Consider the following 25,126-nt stretch of genomic DNA (forward strand, 5'->3'; position numbering starts at 1 on the left):
GAAAGAACATAATTACAACAGTCTCTTGATCATTATTATATAATGTTAAATCTCCAAATAAACATCCATCCATCCATCCATCCATCTTCTGTGCTGCTTAACCTTCACAGGGTCGCGGGGAGCATGGAGCCTATCCCAGGGGACTCGGGGCACGAGGCGGGGGGACACCCTGGACAGGGTGCCAACAATCACACACACGTTCATACATTATAAACAATTTAGAGATGTCAATGAGCCTACAGCACATGTCTTTGGACTGGGGCAGAAACTGGAGTACCTGGAGGAAACCCTTGACTCACAGAGAGAACACACAATCTCCACACACTCAGGTACGTGCTAACCACCAATCCACCATACCCCCTCCAAATATATGTGTACATATGTATATATATATATATATATATATATATATATATATATATACACACACACCCACAAGTGCATAATTAACTAGCATCCATGCTTATGGCACAAGGACATTAAGAACATTCTAATGATTTAGTTAAAAATGTTTGTTTTAAATTAATTATTTACTATAATTTGGGTTACAGGGTTGTGTTTTCAAAATGACCTTCTCAATTAATATCACAAAATAACTGGGGAAAAACAGAATGAGAGAGCTTTTTTAATCTTCCCATTAAATTTGCAATTTTCTTCTGGAATATTCCAGTAATTCATAGGAGTGAATGTGAATGTTGAGTGGGACTACAACGTTCATTTTCAATAAACTATAATCAGTCTGAACAGGATTTCGCAGAGGTTTTTTGTGATTGTTGTGGCCAACAATGCTTGATTTCACTGCTGTTTTGAAAAAAATTTGCGATGCGAATATGCACTTGCACAAAATAGTTTTGCACGGACTTTCACAGTGATGTTTATTGGCAAATGAGACCGTTTAGCTGTACTCATGTTCGACGCACTTGAATCGAAGAGGGCTTTGGTTGAATGCGCGTTGTGAGAACTGCAAGCTCCTCTGAATATTGCAGAATTTACTTGATTTTGCAATCATTTCTGCGACTGCAAAATCACTAAATCCTGGTGGGACTGACTATTATAATGGTTAAGATATGAAATTGAGTCAATTAATGCAAAAAATGAGTATTTTATTGATTATATTTCAAGGTGCTATAGGGAGGCTTTTATTATATTATTATATTATTTAATCTAAAAGATGTACAAATCTTCTTGTTTAGGACAAATTGTCTAAAATGTTAGCTTTACTTTACATATATACATACAGTACATGCATACATTAGCATTACTTTACATAGGCTACATATTTGTAAATGTAATATCAGTGGGACACAAATTCCACCCTAATTGTGGAATCACCCTCAAGACTTTCCACCCTTTACTAAACTTTTAATTACTATACAAGGAACAAAAACCTTTGCCATGACCCCTAACTGCTTAACTGATGAGCAGTCGTAATAACGCCCATAATGATAGTCTTATATATCTTTCCAATTTCAATTCTATAACTGATTGTAATTTCACCTTGGCACCACTCGCATGCTAATCCTCACTCAGGTCTCTCTCGGGTCTGTGTTCTCACTCCAGGCCAGAGGAGGTTAAAAGTTCCTTCTGGTACACCAGCAGCTCTGACTCATGATAGGGAAACGAGGACACAGGAAGCATAAAGAACCGATTGTAGCTGGGCACTGGCTTGGAAAGAACTCTCAGGCCTAATGAAACCAAAGCTAAGCTACAGAAGGACAGAGATGTCCAGAGCAAACAAAAAGAAAACAGGACAGACAGGAGAAAGAACAGGAGGGAGGCGGCAGTGATGAAGAGTGGTTTCAGCTTAGACAAATACATGCACTTTGTTTACAGACATGGTCCAAGCTGATTACAATAAACCTGCGACTGAGTATAATCCATCTCATCTAATTAGACACGGAATAAACAGGCTTTTTGCTAAATCATTATGACACACATGGTCATGCAGCTTCTAACTGATAACATGATAAATATATACATATATAATGAATTCATAGATATAGTATGTTGACATAATTAACATGTATAATTAGCCTGTACAGGATTTTGCAGAGTTTTTTAGTGATACAATAACACCTGATTTTGCTGCGGCTTTTTTCAAAATTTGCGATACAAACTGCAGAGTTTTTTTTGTCCTTTTTTTGTGGAAAACTTCTTGAATTGGCGAATTAGCAATTGCACAAAATTGTTTTGCACGATCTTTCACAGTGATGTTTGTTGGTAAATGGGACCTTTACGCTGTACTCGTGTTCGAAGCACGTGAATCGAATAGGGTTTGGCTGAATGCGCGTTGTGCTGATGTCACATGACACGCGGAAAATCTGCAGTAATATTGCGGAGTTTGCTCGACTTTTGCGAAATCACAAACGCTGGAGCGACAGTGTAATAACGTAATAATGATATAAGGAAATGAGAGAACCATTAACTGTCTTAAGAAACGTTCATAAAGAGTATACTTTCCAGCTTCAAACATGATAACTGTTCAATGTTATCTAAATATTTCATTTGAACATCACTATTTTGATGATTCGTGACAGAACAGGTAGCATTTTTAGAGCTCTATGCAAGCATGTGATAAAAGCCTGACACTTCTTCCCCTGCTCTTCAAAAACCCACACCTTAAAAAAATTATCGTGAGTCATCTTTTGAGGAAAAGGGGAGCCGAGCAGCACTGTTACACCTGGGGGCGGAGCTAATCCCAAGGCCTGAAAACATAAACACAAGACTGTGTGTGTATGTGAAGTGAAGTAAAAATTTATAAATTTCTATCCTAAATTTATATATATATATATATATGACTATGTCCATTGTTAAAAGCACTACACAAATAATATTTAATTGAATTGCGGTGAAGAAACTAGCTAAAAATGTTGCGAATCGTGTTGTGCATTAATGTTTGAAGTTTAAGTAAGTGATTTCATTAACACAAAGAAACGGGACGTAACAGTGATGCAGTTTCAGTTCCGAACACCTACACGAAAAGATTATTATGGATCTGTAGAGGTGTGAATTCAATGTGTCTTAGACCTCCTAGTGATGCTCAAAGAAGTGTAAGTGTGTGTGTGTGTGTGTGTGTGTGTGTGTGTGTGTATAAGCTGTCATGGAGCAGAAAAAGGGTTCAGGAAGAGCACAGCATCCGAAGAGACAGATTTTGTGACCTTCCTGCCCCATGCCACCTGCTGTCCTCCCAAGAAGCTCTCTCTTTGCCTGCAAAGGCACTATTAATTGGCCTACACACACACTCTCTCTCTCTCTCTCTCTCTCTCTCTCACACACACACACACACACACACACACACACACACACACACACACACACACACACACACACACACACGCAAAACCCTTATCCTTATCCTAAGTATCAGCTTATCCTACACCGGTATGGCAAATCTTTGTGTAGGCAGACATGCAGAGTCATCAAGGGATTGCTACAAAGTAATATACAGCCTCTTCATCTCGAAGAACTAATTCAGAGAACCCAGACAGCTCCCCCCACACACCCACACCCACACCCATACACACAGATGCACACACACACACTTATCCCACACAACTACCCCAGATACCCAAGGATTTCAATTACCACATTTCTTATTTTTTTCACACCAAAGACATCTCTCTTTGCAAGATTAGTTTACTCCTAGTGTAATTGCGGAGACAGTTCATTAACCAAGACATCTTTCTCCAACTTAACAACAAACAGCAACACTAATGTGACACCCATTTACCCAGGAATCAGCCAGTCCATTCCAATAAATTACCTACTCGGGCTGGCAGACAGTGAGACACGGCCTTCGATAACAGACGCACATCAGCTAAGACTGAAAATATAACCTCGTGACCTGAGAAGCAACAGAAATCAGCAAAACACTGCAAAGTTTAATAGAACTCTGGGCTAGACAGCACTAGTTCTCTCAAAACATCTCCATGAGCCAATTACAGTGTAAAGTGTACATAAAACATATGCTTAATCCACCTAACACAGCTGATTAAAAAGACAGGAACGAAGTACATGTGCTGCTCTTAAATTAAACAAACCGCACTCCGGTGTCTTTCTATTGGATGTTGCATGTTGAAGTTATGAGTCTGACAGCTGTATGTGTGATCTCTCACATCTGGACCAACCACTTTGGTAATTCATCTAGACTTTATATAGACGCTAAAAGCTAAAATCAAAGGCTAACAAATGTTCAGGGACACAAGGTTTTCAACCAACGAAAAGTTTCCCAATCAGCAAAAACACAGGATCTTACCTTGCCAAACTGTTCGAAATACTGCTTCACATCTTCGACTACTGTGTTCGCTGATAATCCGCCTACAAATATTTTCTTTGTTCTTGTGACCATCTGGAAAAGAAGAGAGGACAAGAGATTAAGCTCATGTGAAAACATTTTAGTGCAGACTTCAAAAACAGACAACAAAGAGAGCAGGAGGACACTCCGAGCCAAAAAAAGAGCTCAGAAAGGGCTGCTCATGTGGTTCTCCACTGGGAGAATGCTGAGGTGGCACGGTGTGGCATTGGCTGAGAGTGAAATACACACAGGGACTCGCTAACACCTATCCTGCTATACTTGTTTTGTTCTAGCATTACATCCCAAACTTAACCCTTTTTTTCCTTGTGCACCTGAGCTGTTAATGCTATTGTTGTGAAAAGAACATCTTATAGTGCAAAACTGGGACATACTGTACTTTTATTTGATTTTTTTTTTATCAGCGAAAAGCAACCATTAAAACGCACCAGTGGAGCAGTGAAGTGGTTTGATAGACCTTCAAAGACAAGCTAATGGTGACGAAAAAAATCGAATAAAAAACAGGTGTTAAAACGTATTGTTTCTTGAAGCTACAACAGGAACAATACAAAGAAAATGTGTGGTTACCGATGTCTCCATTACACAACAGGAACATTTCACGAAACACAATTAAGTCGCTCTGCTGGTGAGATGTATGGCGCAGGGAGCCACGGCTTCTCCCGCAGTACGCTTAATTGTGTTGAGAGTTTGAGTATTGAGATCACATAGCTCACCTCTCACACAGGGCAATGATAAGAGCTAACAAGAGAGCTCCTTAGGCAATCATATGGCTCCTTTTGTAGTTTAAATAAATGGGCTATATCCTGCCTTCCGTCTGGTCAGCACTGATATCTGGTGTGATGGTTAGCGGCGAGGCCATGGTAGAAATACAAAAGATGTTTAAAACAAAACAGGTAGAGAAGTATACAGCCATTTATATATAACTCCTATCCATCCTATTCCGTCGTTGGCAACTGAAATGCACACCCTGTGTCCTTGTCTTGGCTGTCCGCCACCCCAACATCTTTCACAGTGTTTTTTACTCTCATCTGCAGCCCTCCACAGCTAATCCATCTGTCTTTCCCCCTGTCGTTTTGCGGAGGCCCAGGCTGCGCGACGTGTCGAGGGAAGAGCTGCGTTTTTAGTGCTGTCTTTATGTCCTCTGACAGCACTGGCTCGTGGCTGATGGGATTCCTCAAGCCCAGGAACAGCGCAATTACTCTGTCCATTTCTCTTCACGGTGACAAGACAACAGCAGGCCTCTGTGCTTTCTTTCCTCTGCGGTTCTAGCGGTTCTCCCTGGGGACCAGGCTGCAGCTCTGCCTCACAAGCATACGATCCTGCTGCCGCTCGCTGCTTGCACATTTGCATTCAGACTGCTGGCCAAGATTATGAGCAGCACGATGAAAGCAAGCCAGTCAGCGCTGTAGCCTTTCTGAGATGACATGCTGACATGGAGGGATGCTTGCTGACTCATAGGGTCAGGACTGCGAGCTCTGTCAGACAGCTGCTATGAAGCTCTAGGTCTAAACTTGGGGTGATGGCTATGACGCACCAATCTAACCTGAAAGTATTTCCTGTTAAGCACTTCTTTAAAGGAGCTAGATCGAGAGAGGGTGGGTACTAGAGGAACTGGATCAGTCCATACAGATTCAGTTTTATTTGTATAGCACTTTTAACAATGGACATTGTCTCAAAGAAGCTTTACAGAAACATATAAACACAGGATACAGATTTTAAGTGTGTAAATTTATCCCTATTGAGCAAGCTGTGGCAAGATATGAGGAAGGAACCTTGAGAGGAACCAGACTCAGTAGGGAACCCGTCCTCATCTGGGTAACAGTGGATAGTGTGAAAGTAAAGGAAAGTTCATTATGGCTTTTACATGAAGTCTGTTTGTTGAACTAGTCCACTGTTCACCAAAGGAGACCTGAGTGCAAAATTGCATGTGGTAATTGCAGTCCCAAGGCCATAGAAGCAACCGTAGTCCCAGTAACTACAGCGAGAATGTCCATGTGGAATTGAGGAACAAAACCATTTCCATGGTACTTCAAGTGGTACCATCCTAAGCAATCTCCAGGCTGTAGCCTCCAGTTAATGAGAGCTCCATATAGAGGTAGGGCATCAGGATGGATCAGGCAGGTCCAGAGACATGCCTATACCATACAGACATGCCCAAACAAGACAAAGAACACTCATACATCTTCGCATCCAGTGTCCCCGTTTACAAGCATGTCATGACTTTATTTGCGCAAACTTGAAAACACTCTGCCAGCCAAAAAAGTGGGTTACCCAGCTGTGACTATGCATTGTAGAAGGGCAGACCTGTTCCATGAGCCAGTGAAAGGACATGGAGTGACAGCATGGAGGTGAGAGAAGATTTTAAAACTGCCACTATCTTGGCGTTATAAAAATTCAGCAAAGAACATCTATGAATATGAAAAAAAAAGTGCACCTGGCACTGGGCTGATATATTAGAATGGTGCTACACTAGAGGTGATAGAGAATAAGCACTGCTTAGAGATATGTATAGATTTATGCAGAGAGGCAGAGTGTGTTGCTCTCAGTTGAGAGCTGCTGACGCTGTTTCAGCCTTGTCATCTTCTCCGAGCATTGCCTGATGCGCCTCGGCATGCCTCGAAAACATTCAGTGCCTTTCCTCCTGTCAGAGTGGCAGCTGCCAGAGAGCCGGAGAGAGAGAGAGAGAGAGAGAGAGAGAGAGAGAGAGAGAGAGAGAGAGAGAGAGATTCACTGCAGGATGCTGAAAGGGCTGAGAGGAGTGCACACAAATTTATGGGGGGGATGAGATCTACTGAATCAATATCACTGTTTTTTTTTTTTAATGATTCATGGGACAAGTTAAATTCGGCACACCTACTAATAAATTAGTTGTTGTTTGTTTAAACAACTGCATCATTTATCATTTGCTTTTCAGCCTGAGATGCAAATGTCGTTTGCATTTTATAAGAAAAGGCCACGCTTTATTTTTAATGTTCTTATGTATGTGAGTACTTAATAAGTATTTATTAGTATTTAAGGGTTGTAGTGAACCGTCATTGCACATATTTATGCATTTATCTGCATTGGCACCAGGACTTTTTACAACCTTCAACCGTCTAGCTCCGGTGCCTACTGTAGCCTTAGATTCCTGTGAAGTGGAAGAACCTGATGTGGTCTTCTGAAGTTGTAGCCCATTCCCATCATGGTTCAAGCATTGCTGAGATGCTTTTCTGCTCACCATGTATGTAATGAGTGATTATTTAAGTTACTGCATCCTTCCTATCAGCTCAAACCAGTCTGAAGCCATTCTTCTCAGACCTCTCTCATTTCTGCCAGACTGAACAGGCTGAACTGACTGGCTGAGTAGTTTCTGAAATACTCAAAATCTGGCTCCAACAATCATGCTATGGTCAAAGTCACTGACCACATTTTTCTGATGTTCAATGTGAACATTACCTGAAGCTCTTGACCTGTATCTGCATGATTTTATGCATTGTACTGCTGCCACATGATTTGCTGATTGGATAACCTCATGAATGAGTAGGCATACAGGTGCTTCTAATAAAGTGACCGGTGAGTGTATTTCACATACTGTAATAGAAATTCTGCTGCTGTGTAATTTTTTTTTATGGAAGTATGATGCAGGTGTATGACTAAAGATTTAAATACTGTCCATAATTTGAGGCTCCTATTAAACCATGAAACCTGTTAAACTCTTAAACAATTCATCTCAATAGTGTGTACTGACTGATGGACTGATAACAATAACAATAACAATAACATAACAGTTTACATATCAGTCTACTGATATTGTATTGTTAACTTCCTGTTGGTGTGAAATTTGGAGACGGTTGTTAGAAATGTATTTACACGTCTGCTTCACTTCTTCTTAATTATATAACATGTGCTTTGATCATTTCTGACACAGATACGACTCATTATTTCTTAACAGCTACACAAAGGTGAGTAAGTTAATGAAGACTGCTAACATGTGACCTTGACCATGTCAAAGCGATTAGTGAAGATGAATTAGTGAATGAATAAAAGATATTGAATCCTTAAATACTTTTCTCTTAGTGAATATTTTGGGTCGTTAGTGAACCAGCATTCTGGTTTGTCTAGAATCTAACACTAATTATTCTACAAACTACTAAAAGTCCCTTACAAAATGCAGATTGTGCTACAAACTACTTAATTACAGAAACTGCTTCTTTTTTTCTTTTTTTTTTTTACAGTTGTCTGCCCTTGATCACAAAGATTAGACAATATATGAAGGAAGCAAGGGCTTAATTTAATAAAACATATTAGAGGGCTGTAATGCGATCATGTGTTACAACAGATCCATTGTAAACATTTAAGGGTTATTATGTGTAAAGTACATAAGGAAACTCAATGGTAAATATTTGCACTAACTTGAACAAAAGCACTAAGTTCAAATGCAACCAGGTTTCATATTTAAAGCTGTCAGAGCCTGGTACTGCAGAACCTGACCCTACAGCTGGGTTGAGGTTTAAATGCCAGCTGTGACAAGTGGTAGTTGAGACAAGGGCTTCTTGAGAAAGCAACTGGCCAAGTGGCTGAACAACAGGGTTTTTACTTTTATTTATTTTTAATTTTTATGAATATCCACTTTTATTATTTAACATACCAAACATAGTCATGTGGTATAGGCAAGTAATTAGTATTCACCTCTGCGCATTTTCTCAACAGTGCTGCATGATCAGCAGCTGACAAAAGATGGAGAGAGATGTGGTCTCCTTATTCATTTCATTCATTTCCATAAATTCTTACATGCTTAAATTCATGAAATGCATTTAATTTTCATAAATTCATTTCATTCTTTCATCCAAGTCATATATATATTCATCATTAATAATGAATTAATAATTATTTCACACCTAAATAACATAAACCTGTGTTGTGTTTGCAACTGTTTGATATTCATGAGCACAGAGTATTTTTGTGAATCTTTTGAACAAGAGATCAAAAGGTTAAACGATTAAAAAAAAAAAAAATCACAGCCTTCTTTGCTCATATTTACCAAGGGTGCCAATATTAGTGGAGGGCACTGTATCTAGAAAACATGGTATTTCTGCAGCACCACATCTCTCTGTCAGTTTAGCAGCTCGTATATACAAAAAAATGCTGCCCACAACCCAAAGTACATATCATATTTGGTTCACTTCCGGCAGCTGGATCGTTTTCTGACTGCAATTGAACAGTGTTAGAGTTCACTTGGAACCAGGTCGAGATGACCTCACTAGACAGTCGTGGAGCGGTTATTTTGGCCCATGTGATCGCTGTGTTCTCACCTGCTTAAATAAACCACACCGAGGGTGAAACATACCAAGGTTCGATTCAAATGGTCTAAACACCCTTAGTCATACAACAAGGAAAACATTTTTTTTTTTTTTTTTTTGAAAACTTTACAACAGGAATAATGTTTGTGCCTATAAAATTTGTGCTCTTCAAATCCCAAGTGGACCATGCACCATGCTCCACAGAGAATTCCCCTGGCCAAGAGAGGATCTTTTACAGCTTCGTGTAACAGAAGTGGAGAGGTAGACGGTACAAGTGACAGCAAAGTTTATTTATCTGAGTCACAATAAAATGAATCGAGACGTATCCTGCAGCCCAAATTGAAGGAATGTGATACGAGTGACAATTTAATATTGCATCTCCTCTCCTTTGGGCACAAATAGATCTAATTAAGATCTTTCATTAGATGCGCTGCCGCCATACCCGCCCTGAAAACATGGATCCTTATCAGAGCACAGGACAATCGCTGGGATGAAGACACACCAAATCAAGTTATACACCAGCACAGAGAGAGAGAGAGAGAGAGAGAATGAGACACAGAGAGAGTGAAAGGAAGGAAAGAGCAGTTTGACAGATGACAGAATGAAGGTTACTTAGAGTTTAACAAAGAACAGAAGTCCTGTTCTCATCTAAACACCTTATGAGAGTCATGTAGAGTGCTGCCTCTCCATCTTCTCTCTTCAGCTAAGCGAGCGCTAAGGAGGCATGCACTGTTATATTTATGTTTACTCTGTCTTCCTGATTAACTGCATTGCGGCCTCTCAGTACTGATTGCGGTTGACTAACATTGGTCCTTTCCCTAAAATAAGCCCATAAGCCTGAGACAAGAGATGCTCTTGTGATCTGACGTGGAGGCTTTTTTTTTAATCAGAGTCCTCTCTATCCACCATTTTCCTGGCTTGATGTCCCCTGATTAGAGTGAGATAATGAGCCTCCACTCCATCCTCCTCCCTCACACCCCCCCATCTCCCTCCAAGGCCTCTTCATCATCTCAAATCACACATTCAACTGCTGATTGCCGGCTTCTTGTACCTTCGCTTGAATCACACACTACGGGTGACCGAGCTTAGAAAAGACTGCAGTCAGGAACCGTGACTACCACTCTGAGAATTCAGACTGTATTTTGTTTTGTCCCTATGTCACTTGTTTGACTGACAGCATCGACTTCACTTGCCACTTTCTATTTCACCACTGTCTAAATTTCGCCCTCCGAGCTCCAATTTGTACACATTTACGAAATGGGGAATTTTAATGCTGACATTCGAATGTGTTAGGCCAAACAGGCCGGCGCCTCCTCGGCTGCAGCTAACCCTGATTGACAGGCGAGGTGGCGGTCTAACCGAGAGCTCAGATTAACTGATTAGGAACAATGGCTAAACCGCTGGATTTGCATGCTACGTTGCCGCCCTTCCCTCCTGCCTCCTCTCTATATCAGTCTTCTATCAATGCCATTCCTCCAAGTACGCAGCTTTATTTGATCCACTGTAATTGCGTCTTATCTATACCCGTCTCTAAGGTGCGCAAACAGGGGCTTATTCATTAGCTGCAGGTTTGCGGTTACCTCATCGTGAAATAATAACGATATAATCAAATGCAAGAAATGGGGGGTCGTGTGTAAGGGTAAAAACAAGCAAACGGAACAGGTCCGATCCTCATTATGCCGAGTATTTATAGAATGCTAATTTATAACCGCAATACTATTACACTGGGTATGTGATTAAAGAAAAGTAGCTTAGAGCAAATGATAGGTGACAGGCCAAACAGGTCTGGAGCTAGCTTATAGCGAGTATAGCCACAAGCACAGGAGCTGCAGGCTGCCAGGGAACAGGTTAAAAGGACCTTTTCTCGGCCCCCTTGTACACGTAAATGAGTCTCTGGCTTCCTCAATGGAAGATTCTTTAGAAGCCACTTAGCTCAGCCCCAGGCAGTTAAAACTCAAGTGTCAGACAGGTGTCCAATTATCTCCATTCATTCTGGCTAAGGATGTAAATGTTAGCCTTTTAAAAACCTCATCGGCGGAGTTATTCTAACACATGACTAAAGTGGATTACAGATGAATGTATAAAAAAAGTGAAACTCTTCAACTGCTCATAATAGCACTAATAAGGTGATATGTTATACCATAGCGCTGTTGAATTCTCCATTCCAATTTGTCAGAAGGTGTTGGTTAGTTAACATCTCAGTTTCGGCTGCAAGGTTTATATTAAAGTGTTCCCTCTAACACTAATGATAACAGTATAATTTCTATAGTAATAACTTACACAGTACTTGTATGGCAGATATTCATATAAATGAATTTGAAAAAACATGTGTTGTTGATATGTTGAGTTTTTTTGCAAGGAAATATAAACCGATCAGCCCTAACAGGTGCAATGAATAACAATGATTATCTCCTTACAGTGGCACCTGTAAAGGGTTATAATACATTAGGAACCAAGTGAATAGTCAGTTCTTGAAGTTGATGTGTTGGAAGCAGGAAAAATGGGCAAGCGTAAGGATCTGAGTGACTTTGACAAGAGCCAAATCGTAATGGCTAGACAACTGGGTTAGAGCATCTCCAAAACGGCAAGTACTGTGGGGTGTACCCAGTATGGATTCGTTAGTGCCTACCAAAAGTAGTCCAAAGAAGGACAACCAGTGAACTGGACACAAGGTCGTGGGTGTCCAAGAAGGCAAGCTGTTGGAGGGAAGGTATTGCTCTGGGCAATGTTCTGCTGGGAAACCTTGGGTCCTGACATTTCTGTGGATGTTACTTTGACACGTGCCACCTACCTATATATTGTTGCAGAACAAGTACACCCCTTCATGGCAATGATATTTCCTACTGGCAGTGGCCTCTTTCAGCAGGATAATGCACCCTGCCACAATGTAAAAATTGTTCAGGAATGGTTTGAGGAACATGACAAAGAGTTCAAGGTGTTGACTTGGCCTCCAAATTCCCCAGATTTCAATCTGATCGAGCATCTGTGAGATGTGCTGGACAAACAAGTCCGATCCATTTAGGCCCCACCACACAACTTACAGGACTAAAAGTATCTGCTGATAACGTCCTGGTGCCAGATACCACAGCACACTTTCAGGTCTTGTGGAGTCCATGCCTCCATGGGTCAAAGCTGTTTTGGCGGCACAAGGGAGACCTACACAATATTAGGCAGGTGGTTTTAATGTTATAGCTGATTGGTGTATATTTAGCATCTTTAGAAGGACATTCTGTAGCATTCCTTAACATAAACTGGTAAAAAAAAATTGTGTCATTGGTGTGTCATTCTTTAATTTAAAGAAAACTGCAATCATAAGAGGAATAAAACACTACAACGTGCTGCTATAGGAGAATAATCTACCTGGGTGTTATCGCTGCACAATTAATTGAATATTGATCTCGATTACGATTTTGACTGCCCACGATTACATAAACATGATCAACTATTAAATCGACTATCGATATTGATGTTTAAATTCGTCCTCCGCTCATAGAAAACTCCATTGCATATCAAATCAAGTGCTTCCTAAACTTACAGCCAGTCACCATAGAGCGGCACAGGGATGACGTCATTTTGTAATGCCAAAACCCGGCAACGAGTTAGCATTTTAGCCCTTCCAGTTCCATCGTCCCGATGGAAAAAAGCCTGGTTAAAAGCCTGAAATAAGGTTGCTAACATGTTGCTAAGCGGGACTACAGACGTTGTCAGGGACATTAATCGTCATCACGCCGAACAGGAAAAAACTTTGCAGATAAACTGGTTCAGGTATGCCCTGCACAATTCCCCCCAAAAATGTGGAAGAAGATTCATCCACAGAGTAGATCTGTATTATGGAAAATGTTTTAAAATCAAGTTTGGAAAAGTTTTCAGAAGCTTGATGATGGTGACGTTGAAGTCGAGCGAGCGTGGTGTAGACTTATTCTTCTTAATATTTCATTTTTTGGCATTCAGTGTGGAACACTTCTCAAACAGAAATGCATTAATGAAATTAGAGAATTTTTGAATGAAAACCAGCATGAATGCAGATAAGACATTAAGGAGTGTATCTGGGTTTGCACCAAACACTGTCAAAACTGTGGCCTGACATTGTTACATCAACTATCTAACGAGCTGACTTATGCCTGTCCTGCATTACACGGTATTTGTATACCTGCACTGTTACTATAACATCCCATGTGAATATGCAAACAAATGTGCAATTACCATATCAGACCACTCCGAGTCTAAAAATCAGACCTAAGACACATTTCGTATGGGATCCTGGTTTAGATACACAGCCATTTGTATATAATGAGTACGGTCAGCTTTTTTTTTTAAATTACATCCCACACTGACTGCTGGCTCCTTTCTCACAATCACACCTCTCTCGAAAAGGAATGCCAATTATAGCAGCAGAAGCTATGCATCTGGAGTTTTTATTTTTTCCAACCGACCGCTAGAGCAGATCATCTGTTTTAAGAAGGTTTGTGCTGTTGACTTCCTGTTGATTTTGTGGATGTACATGCACATGTCACAGCGAAATTCAAATATGTCTGATTGCACTAATGACATATAGGAGTCATTTACACAAATATGAACTATCAAGGCAGAAAGATTAAAGCAAAAAGTCTGAATTAAGCAATAAGGCTTCGAAAACAAATGCAACCATGATGCCCTGGTTTCGGGTGATGGACAGAAGCTGGGACAGTCGACCTGATAAGTAAATCAGATCTATATCGTGGCCCCAGGGCACACAACAACAACATAATCATTACACACAGACACAAAACACTGAATGAAGGTCAAAGGTCATGCATGGATCTGCTTTTAGTGTACTGTGTATAAAAAGAGTCATTGTTTACTGTACATATGCTGTAACCACTCACGACATCATGCTTTATGTGGAAAAAAAAAACCTGTCCATCTTGAAAAGCCTGTTCTCACAAAAAAGATGTTTCTTATAAGCAGCCTGTAATGCATTTAATGCTCTATACACTCATTCGGCTTGAAATGAGGATGTCTCTTATAGCTCTAAACTAGTAACACAGCTCTAAAATGACTTGCAGGTTTTATCTATAGCTCGCATGTCTGCCCACTACAATAACAAATTGAAAGTGTGCTTTCACACAAGCTCACGTAACTTGTATTCTCGATATCCCACCACCCAATGCCAATATTTGCGCCTGACAAACTGTAGCAATACCTCCTCCATGGCTTTATCTTAATGATCTGATGTACTGTACACTTCAACCAAGAGTCGATAGATTATTGTACAGTTATGAAGATGGATGACAGCTGATCATAGTTCCTTATAGGGCCCAGGAGATGGCTAGGCTGATACACCTCCTGCTTTCCATCCAGTGGACACACACTGCATCTCAATGAGCACTCAGCCTTGATAAACAGTCTGCAGAAAGGAAAAATATTTCCACATTAAGGTTGAGGAACAAAAAAAAAAAAGAAAGAGAGAAACGAATGAGGAAAAAATGAGAACCTGCTCCTCAAAGCTATTCTGAAAAATTAATATGCTAATTAAGTGCTTGCTCGAGGCGAAATCTTGGAAACTTTAGCAGGGGAGTTATAAGCACTTAACAAATTACTTACACCATTACGCTGGAAGCCGTATACATTTTTTAAAGTGACTACATTTTTCTGCTCGCTTTTCATCCTTTACAACAGTCCTGGCTATTTCTGAGCAATATCCTCCCCTGTTGCCATTTAAGAGCTAAAATGGATATCAGACTTCAATGGTCTTCTCTGAAATAGTCAACGAGGATCGAGCCCAAGAATTTATCAGCGCAGGCCATCGTTTTTGGAGCCGACTACTCTCCTCCAGTGGAGCTTGCTGTTGTGAAATGCCTAAACTAATGCTGAAATTATCTCCAGCAGGCAAACGTGTGGTGATCTGCAGCCTACCTAATCTGCTCTGGAGTAAGAACAGCCAAATGCATCAGCATCCATCTCACAGGTCCGTGCTCTGACAGTTTAAAATGCATTAAACTGACCGCACACATTTGACGTGCTCTATGGTACGCTAAGGCTTGAATGTGTTTGTCTGAGCAAGACGTCTAGACAAATGCGCAGCAAATAGCCTGAAGCTACATCTAAGCTTCAGGCCGAGGCTCTGTATGCCTCTTAGACTAATGCAGCGTATTAATGAGCTTCACTGTCCTCACCAGGCTCCAGTATTAACACTGCGCTTGAAAGGTCACTAAGCAGACAGATCCAAACACGATGAGTTCTGAGTCCATGACACTTTCTTTTCCTTGCAGCTGGAAATTTTTTTTCTTTTTGCTCTTTCCATCTCGCAAAATGTCCATCAAACACAAAAGCTTGGAGGGTAGAGCAAATATAAAATCACACACACACACACACGTACACACTCACGCATACACAATAGAATTGGCAGTAAGGAAAACAATATTGTCTCCCAATAAAAGTGTGCACAGCACATAAAGTGTGTTTGTATGTTTGTGTGTGTGTGTGTGTGTGTGTGTGTGTGTGTGTGTGTGAGACTGCCTGTGGGTAATTAGGGCCCAGCTGGCCGGCGGAAGCCGTGTGCTGAGAGGGGAACGGAGTGGCGATCAGGTCTGCTCCAGTCAGCACACAGAGCAGTCCACTGTCCCACACTGCAGCTGCCCACATACATTACTCAACACACTCAAGACTCACACACAACTGCACTATGGGAAATGAGCCCAGGCCACACAACTCAGCAATATGACGTTCATTATTTCACTTTTTTCCTCTCACGTTGCTCTTGGCACAGATGACTATCTAGAGTGCCATCTAGAGGAGGGCAGCATTTTATACCTCTTTTGCTCTCTAGAAGACGCCACATTTCACGTTCCACGGCTCTGATTTCTGCCGTGCTTCCACAGTCTGCTGAATTCCTGTGCCACGTTCAGAAGACCAAGATAAGTTTGTAATCGAATCCGTGCAGGTAATCAGGTTTTCCCTAATAAAATCTATACTGTTTACATTACAGACTGTTAGGCCCTGTCTACATGTATATGGATACTTTTGGAAATGTAATTTTTTTTTTTCCTTTGTGTTTTGGCATCCTGTCCACCTTAAAATTACATTTTGGGTCACTGAAAATGAAGCTTTTTGAAAAATACCCTCCATTATGTGGACAAATTTTATGGCTGTGTATTTTAGGGCTGTGTATTTTACACCAACCTGTTCTAGTTTTAGAGGTGGGCTAGTTTCAAAATAGTCTGTAGCCACTAAGACCTTGGTTTAAAGCAAATAATCCCATTTAAATCTAATTAATTGCTGAAAACATAGGCTGTGGCAAACAACTGTAACGTATAAGTGTAGATGGTGTATCTATAAAACCATTTCTGTTTTTGCAAAGATTGGGAGACTGAAAAGGAGATCATGGAGTGGATAATGGCTATAACAGGTGTTGATCAAAATGCATAATTGTCTTCCATGCAAAGACTGAAAAAAAGAAGAAGACTGTGCTTCAATGTCCAAACTTTTTGAGTTTAGTTTTAGGTCTTTTTGTGTAATTTTTGAGAAATAGCTGGGCAGGGACCTGGCAACCCTGAACATTTCTTATATGATAAAGTGTTTGCAATTTAATTTCAACTTGTTTTATGATTACCCCCTCATTTGGAGGTGCCAGAAAGTGATACACACTGTATTGCTCCTGAATCCTGAGCTCTGGCGCTACAAACCGCACTGTGAACTGAGATTGTGATTTGTTGACTTTGCATTCGTATGTAACATCGTCAGTCAACACATAGAAATCCTTCTGTTTGTCATTTTTGACCATGTTTTCCTGCATTTCTCTACGCTACTGGGGATGCCTCCGAGAGCAACAAGTCTAGTCCTTCTTGTTACTAATGTGTATGCCTCAAATACCCTCATAATATACTTCAAACAGGAAGGAAGCTATTGTGGAAAAACTGCTTCAGACATTTGACCTTGCTGTGACCTTGACCCTGTCTGGATCAATTCCAAAATCTAATCAGTTTCTCTGCTGGTTATAATGATCATTTCATATAAAAAATGTAGTGGCAGAGTCATAACATGTATGCATATACATGTGGATGGGCCTTGGTTACCTCTTAGTAAAAAGTGTGGTTCAAGGGTTCTTTTAATAGCAATGTTGTATGGTTCTACATGGAACGTTTAAGGTTCCCCAGAGGGAGATCTAAGGGTTATATTGTTAAGGATTTTGTACTAAATATCAACAGTTCATGGGTTTTACACAAAGTAAGCCTTGTCATAAAAATGGTTGCTCATCGATCCTTTGTATCAGGTTCTTCCTAAAGGGATTTTATTTCGAACCCTCTGTCATTGGATTCTGTAACTGGACATAGATTCTTTAAGGTTTTTCCCAGAAGAACAAACCAAAGCACTCTTTGGCGTTACAAATGGAACCTTTTTTAAAAAAGATTGTAGTCTATCTTATGTAGATCTTTGGTTAAGAGAGATCAGGTACAACGCTAGCACTGTAACAAGCTGTAGGCATGTTGTAGATACTAGAGCAGCACTGGCAAAGGCAGGAGTAGGGTGAAGGGGTGAAGCTTTTGTAGGGAGAACTACCACTCCTCTTGCATAAGGAGATAAGAAAGCTTTTTTTTATTTATTGATGTAGCATCTTCATAAATAATCCACAATCATTACTCAAGCACACTTTGGCTGCAAAACAGTAATCTGGAGCTTCTTTCAGTCCTCACAAGCTAAAAAAAAATGCCCTTCCAAACTTCCTGTCTCTACCCATAGTAAAAATCTTAAGACGCTATTCAAATCCTCACCCCAGGACAAGACATGCTGTCCAACACACGAGCAACCACAGCTCTGGGCTTGTTCTGAGTGCTCAGGTCTGCTGTGCTAGCAGGGCTTCTGGTGCAGGGGCAGTGTTTGCCTGCTCTCAGTGTTTCTCGTCTCTTAATGCCACTGCCTAACTCACTGTTTAACTATTTATAAAGACGATGGACAATGTTATATTTATCCATTCTCAAATGCTAGTGAATAATGGTAGAAGTTGTTTTTATTATATTTCCCTTTTATACTCATGGTGGGAGAGTAGCATAAAAAGCACTGATTTAGATCCTTTCAAATTTACCTTGGAAAAGTGTACACAATAAAAGAGTACAGAATCATGGTATATGACAAACACTGCTGGTCTGAAGGACTGCAGGTTTTTCCATTAGAATTGTCAAGCTGCTGTTAGCAAGATTTCAGTGAGAATGAGAGTGCCAGGTTAACTACGCTGGCTTTAATTGATTGATTAAATAGATTGATCTCCTCTGCCACTTCCATATAATCTCTGCTGATGCACCAGTATTAACCAAGTGCATATGAGACATGATGCATGGGCTAGAAGGCTGTCAAAAGGGAAGGAAAAAATTACTCAGAGGTTTTGAACCCTTTGGATTGCACCAGTGACTAATAATGTAAGATTAAAGGATGAGGAACAAAAACACTTCAGTATAGATGATAGGAGGGTCTGGACACATCTAATCTCTAAAGCTTACCTCTGCTGTGGTACTTATCTAAGGAGAGGAGATGACAAAGTTAGCTTCATCATCTATAGTTCTATTACAAGTACAATCATCTATAGTTCTATTTAAATTCAGTATTTTTTATAATAATCTCTATCCATTGTATCTGTGGTGTAAAAAATGATCACAAACAACATTGTAAACAATTCCCTGTACTTAGAAACAAAAAAAAATTGAACGATTTAACTTAGACCCTTGGGTGGTGCAACAAAAGATGCGGTCCCCCTATCATCAGGAGATTGTGAGTTTGATTCCCAGCAATGCCATAGCCATCTGTGGCCAGAATTCAAAAACTGTGCTTCCTGGATGGGTATTTATAAGTTTGTGTATGAAGAAGAGGGCAGATAGCGCTTTCCTCCAAGTGTACTGAGCGTTCCTCTAGAAAAGATGTTGTGCATTATGTTATACGGTACATTTCCAACAGTTTTGTGAGGATCTGATCGCACAGTCACAACCAAAGCTACATCACAGAATAAGTATAAATGCAAGTATAAAATGTTAGCAATTCTGGTCAGTGGTAATCACATAAACATGACAGATGCCATGGATAGAGATTCGATTTTAAACCACTTGAGTATCCCTTTAAGTTTCTAGGACTTTATGTGGATTGTGTATCTGAGCATTTTTTTTAAACATCAGATGATTTATTTCTCAATTCTGCTTTCTGACTTTCATGCCAAAGATTGAAAGAAAAAATATATAATCTTTGAAATTCATTTAATAATAAAAGGACAGTAGATTTAACTGATGTTCTAATAAAAAGATTAGACATTTAGGCTATATATATATATATATATATATATATATATATATATATATATGAATAAGATGTAGGCAATATATATACATATTGCCTACATCTTATTCAAGCTTCCCTGAAGTTTGAATCCCTGTGAAGTACAAGTTTGATAATATAAACTAAAAAGCTAGCTATCCATGTTATTATGTGTAAATGTGTTTATACATGTTCAAATGTATTAAAAGATACAGTATAAAGACAGTATATGGACATTTATAAACTAAGAACCTATTTTAGGTAAAATCCATTTCCCAGATTTCAGTTGACAGAACTTGAAAATGGCCATATGTTGTTCCAGGGGGTTCCCAGCGCAACATGGTTCCAGAGGCGGGCATCCAAAACAACGTTTTTCCTCATTGTTACTAGGCAGCGAGAGGATAAATGAACCTGGAGCGAGGGATTAACTTGCAATTAGGACGATGGCTCTTATGAGTGACTCTGCCTTTGGGAGAGAGCCGGCTCTGCTGTCAGGCAGCATGCTGCGCAGATGCTGTAGCTGAAAGGGCCACAGATATGCCACAAATGCTACCATTCTCAGTGTGTATGTATGAGCTTCTCTGCCCATCCCATTCTCAGCTGCTTCTCATAGCAATGGAAAAGATCTACATTATACTGTATATCTGGACAGTCGTGATGTGATGTTTTATTGTGTGATGTGATGTTGAACTAAGGAGCTGAACCTTAGAGAACTAAAAATACAAACTAAAATTTAAAAAAAGACCATAAACAATCACATAATTGATATCTTTGTAACGTTTTGCTTCTCCCCTGCTTCCCTTCACTCATTATGCAGCAAATGTACCTCGGCATTGTAAACTGAACTCTGTTTACGACTGTGGAAATGCTATACAGCTTGACTGGGTCTTAACATAGATCACTTAGTGGGGGCTGTACATCAATGCAGAATGGTAGCACAGCCTTAAGCACATGTTCTCTAACAGGCATACACACACACACACACACACACACACTGCTCATCCATGTATGACCTGCCTCTGCACTGCTGCAAGGTGGGCTGGGCAGGAGTGCATCTGTTTTTCTGAGCACAGTGCTGCTTTATTTCCCTCCAAACATCTCCACACTTCTGAAAAACACTCCATGTTAATCCAGCTCTGCTTATACACTAAAGTACGTAGGGGCAGCTCTCCCACCTCAAAGCCCAGATAGAGCCACTCTGTTAGGTTGTGGTATGAACCAATACACCTTGATCCTTCCTCCATCCCAGAGTTGATGCCAGGAGCCTGTTTACATCCTCCCAAACACATGAACACAAACACGAGTGGTGTGTATCGTGCCGACCGATTGTGCCTAAACAGTGCAAGCACTAGGACCTTTCTTTGCTCTTGTAATAACAAGGTCGTAGTACTGACTTGCATCAATGTTAGGAGGGCTAGTCCTGGAATACTGATTGCATTTGGTTTGTTTGTCTCTGACGTTTCCTCTAATATGATTTCAGGTGACATCAATCACAACATTCAAGGAATTTTGAAGGTGATCAGCACAGATTTAAGCAGCATTACAAACATTCAGCCTGTTATAACCGTTTCAGCATGTTTTGATTCTTCTTGATTTGGTGTGTACACATCCATTCTACTTCTACTCCCCTCTTCAGCAGAAAAGTCTAAATGCGCCTCTAATTTAACATCTGTTCCACTGTGATATCAGCTTGGGGATAGAGAGGGGGGGTGGGGAGTGTGAGCAACAAAATGACTTTGAGAACGATTTGAACTCAAACAGGATGGCTGCTCTAATTAATAAAAACTGCACACATGACATGCCGGAGCTCCAATCGGTTTACACAGTAAACAAGCAGTGGCTCTGCCTTACCCAGATACGGCCTGTTCAAACCCATTTCAAGTGCAGGTACAACAGCCGTCGCTTCTTCTCTCACCCTTTCTTCCTGTCTCTCCTGGTCTAATAGGAGCCATTAGTAAGAAGCTTCTCTGCCGCTCCTGAATTACCGCACTATATAATTGCAGCAGGAGAATGGAATGCCATAACCAGGGCTTAAATGGCATGGGTGCAATAATTGGAAGAATGATTTGGAGGTTCTCGCTGATTTCTCAAGTCTCACTACCCCGTACTGTACTTCTAATAGCAACACAACAAAGCTTTCATGCACATGCAACCAACCGTTGTGTGGATGATGTGGTTTGAAGTGGAATTTGTTACAATGCCAAATGCAATGCTTTCTCAGACTCCTGCTTCCCCTCAATCCCAGCTACTGAAGGTGCAACAGTTTCCATACATAAAATGAATGCATACAACGGTGGTGCATAAAAAGAGGCTCTCCTGCTGCATGCATTGCGTTCTACTTTAAAAGCTCTTTCTCCTTTATCCAAGAGAGCAGCTCCTCTTTTGTTCTGCATAAATGCCAATTACCTAATTCTCTCTAGCATGCAAATCAGATGAAATGAGGGCACGGCACATTGCCCACGGTGTGAGGCACGCTGCTGTTTCCACAGTGACAAGAAGGGTACCTTTTGGGACACTTCTCTACTTAACACTTTAATCAAGCTCCATTTAGAGGGAAAAAATGTAATAGATTTTTTTTTACACCGTTCTGAATCTCTCGCTTTCTGTCTCTCTCTCTCTCTCTCTCTCTCTCCCTGTCTCCCTCTCCCTCTGTCTCCCTCTCTCCCTCTGTCTCCCTATCTCCCGCTCTCTCTGTCTCCCTCTCTCCCTCTCTGTCTCCCCTCTCTCTCTCTCTCTTCAAAAGCTCGTGAACCATAACAATCACTTAGCCTGCAGACCGCATATACTTCACTCGCTGCCAAAATACACACTTTGCCATCCCAAATATTATACTAAAACACTAACATTTGCGCAAAGCAAACCCGCTAAGCCATTTCATATTAGTGTAAATTTCATACTTTTTTCCCCACACAAATGAAAATATTCATTCATTTTCATAGCGGGTCAGAGCGTTGCCTGCTCAATTTGGCAGATATTTCAGTGTAAATGCTCATACTGTGTGGAGGGAAAAAATGTGAAACAGGAATGCTCATACTGTGTCAATGTGTGACCAAGTGAGCAAATGATATTATTTACAGTTGACAGGAAATCTCTACGATTATCGTACAGTGATGGAAAGTTTGCAAAAACAAGCTTCAGACCTATTAGTGCTGCTGAACTATTATTAACTTATCTGGTCTGCTTCCTAAGTTGCCAAAAACAAAGTGATTCACATTACAGAGCAGCCAAGTTTGGATTCACAGTGAAACAGAGATGCACAATATGTTGCGTGTTAATCTTTATCACAATATTCGTTAATCTTTTCAATATTGATGTACAAAACTATACCAGTGTTCTGTGAGGATTCAGGTTTTCTTGGGTTGTTTTGATAAACTAGGGCAATGACTTGATCCAAAAAACAAATTCTTGTCAAACTAATGCTGGCTAATCTTCAATCATAGCACATTACTGCTTCACCAGTTTGTTTTAATACACAGCACAGGTATTCAGGACACAGGACAGGTAAGGAAGACATTAGTCAAAGAAGCAACCAAGTGACCAAGGTAACCCTCAGTATGATGCTACCACCACTGTGCTTCACTGTGGGGATGGTCTTCTCAGGGTGATGAGCAGTGTTAGGTTTCCAGCAAACATAGTGCTATGTGACAAGGACAAAATAGCTCCATTTTAGTCTCATTAGACCAGAGAACTTTTTTCAACATGTTTCCAACATGCCTTTTGGAAAACTCCAAACAGGATTTTATATGGCTCACTACTCTTTTGTAAGCCCATCTTTGTGGATTGTATGAGCTATGGTTGTCCTGTAAACAACTTCTCCTATCTAAGCTGTGGATCTCTCAATACCCACTTCAATATCAAGGGCGATTTTGTTATAGATTCATTACATATAATTCCATTAAGCTCATCTCAGTTCCAGGTTATAACCCTACAGAATGTGGAAAACTACTAACCATGCTCCTCATTCGCATGACTGCCACACCACTGAGCCTTAAGCAGCAACATGAGCAGAACATATCATAAATAGCTCCACTGAGACAAGCCCCCAGCCCTCTCTCATCTGCAATCCCCAAAGCCTGGGTACTTAGGGGAATAACAATGAAAGAGGTGTATGATAGTGGCAGAGTTACAGGCTCTGCACCCCCATAGGCCCATCTGACATGTGATTACATTTTGCAAACCCCCCACCCCAACCGCCTCACACACCGTGTCACAGACGTCCACTCCTCAGAGCGACCTCGTTAATGAGGGGCGAAGGGCATCCGCCTCACCTCTACAGGCCACAGCTCGGGCCCCGAATACTAATTACACCAACAACCTGAAGGTTAGATAGAGAACGGCACTGAAGAGTGGGAGGATCGCAGGAGAAAAAAGAAACAGTGCAACAAATGGTCCATGAAGCATCTTGTACAATAAAGCACTCCTCTGTGCAAAAGAAGTCAATGGCAAAGAGCTAGTGAGCCTTCACATGAGCTGGCACTCTTTTGTTATCTTTAAATGCTATTGACACCTCACTTAAGCGGCATCTAAAGGATAGACACACATGAGCATATTTGGACAGAGAGTCCAATTTAAGTGCTGGATCTCTGTAATGCTGTGTGTCATTTTGGAGCGCAAGAGTTCATGGACAGGTACAACACAGCTTAAAGGAGGGAGAGGCTGAATTGCTTGAAACAACAAACTGTACCAGGGTGGAGCTGAGTGAATTTAATGGATGGTCCTTATATCCTACAACTATCCTACAGACGGTATGTGAAAACCCTTCACATGGTGAAATTTGAACATTTTCTATTATACATAGTTGTGAAAACTACAGACTTTCCTGAATTAAAATACGTTTGTCCTTTCGCATGTATCTCAATGACTAAGTAAAGCTATATTTTCAATTCCGGTTAATCCCAAAAGTAAAAAGGGAGAAAATCGTATTTAAAGATTTCATCCCAACTCCACTGAAAGACGTCTCATCTACCTCTACATTTATAACTTAATCTACTTATGAAAAAAAAAAAAAACATTACTGCCAAGTTTAAAAGAATTATAAGTTTACAACGGAAAATGAGTTCTCACTTTGATTATCAGCGTCATCCACATTAGACTCTGTCTGACCACCCCATGTCTAACCATTAAAAATATTTACACACTGTTTTAGTCAAATACATTTATGTTGAGATGTCAGAGATTATTATTGGCAGAAATTTTGGTCAAAATCCCAAGTTTCTGATATCCATTGGGGTTTCCCCAAACCTCCACATATATATTGTAA

At 40.5% G+C, this 25,126-nt stretch overlaps 1 protein-coding gene across 6 annotated transcripts in view; it reads right to left on the reverse strand.

Moving 5' to 3' along the window:
- The window catches only part of msi2b (musashi RNA-binding protein 2b), a 261,158-nt gene that overhangs the window by 196,292 nt on the left and 39,740 nt on the right, over positions 1-25,126 (reverse strand). For all 6 annotated transcript variants that reach the window (XM_053646703.1, XM_053646706.1, XM_053646707.1 and 3 more), the window contains exon 6: positions 4,256-4,348. In XM_053646703.1, the coding sequence (XP_053502678.1) occupies positions 4,256-4,348 (93 nt within the window). The remainder of the gene's footprint in view (positions 1-4,255; positions 4,349-25,126) is intronic.

The sequence above is a fragment of the Ictalurus furcatus genome, chromosome 17, assembly GCF_023375685.1.
Source record: "Ictalurus furcatus strain D&B chromosome 17, Billie_1.0, whole genome shotgun sequence".
In the NCBI taxonomy this organism is placed as follows: domain Eukaryota; kingdom Metazoa; phylum Chordata; class Actinopteri; order Siluriformes; family Ictaluridae; genus Ictalurus; species Ictalurus furcatus.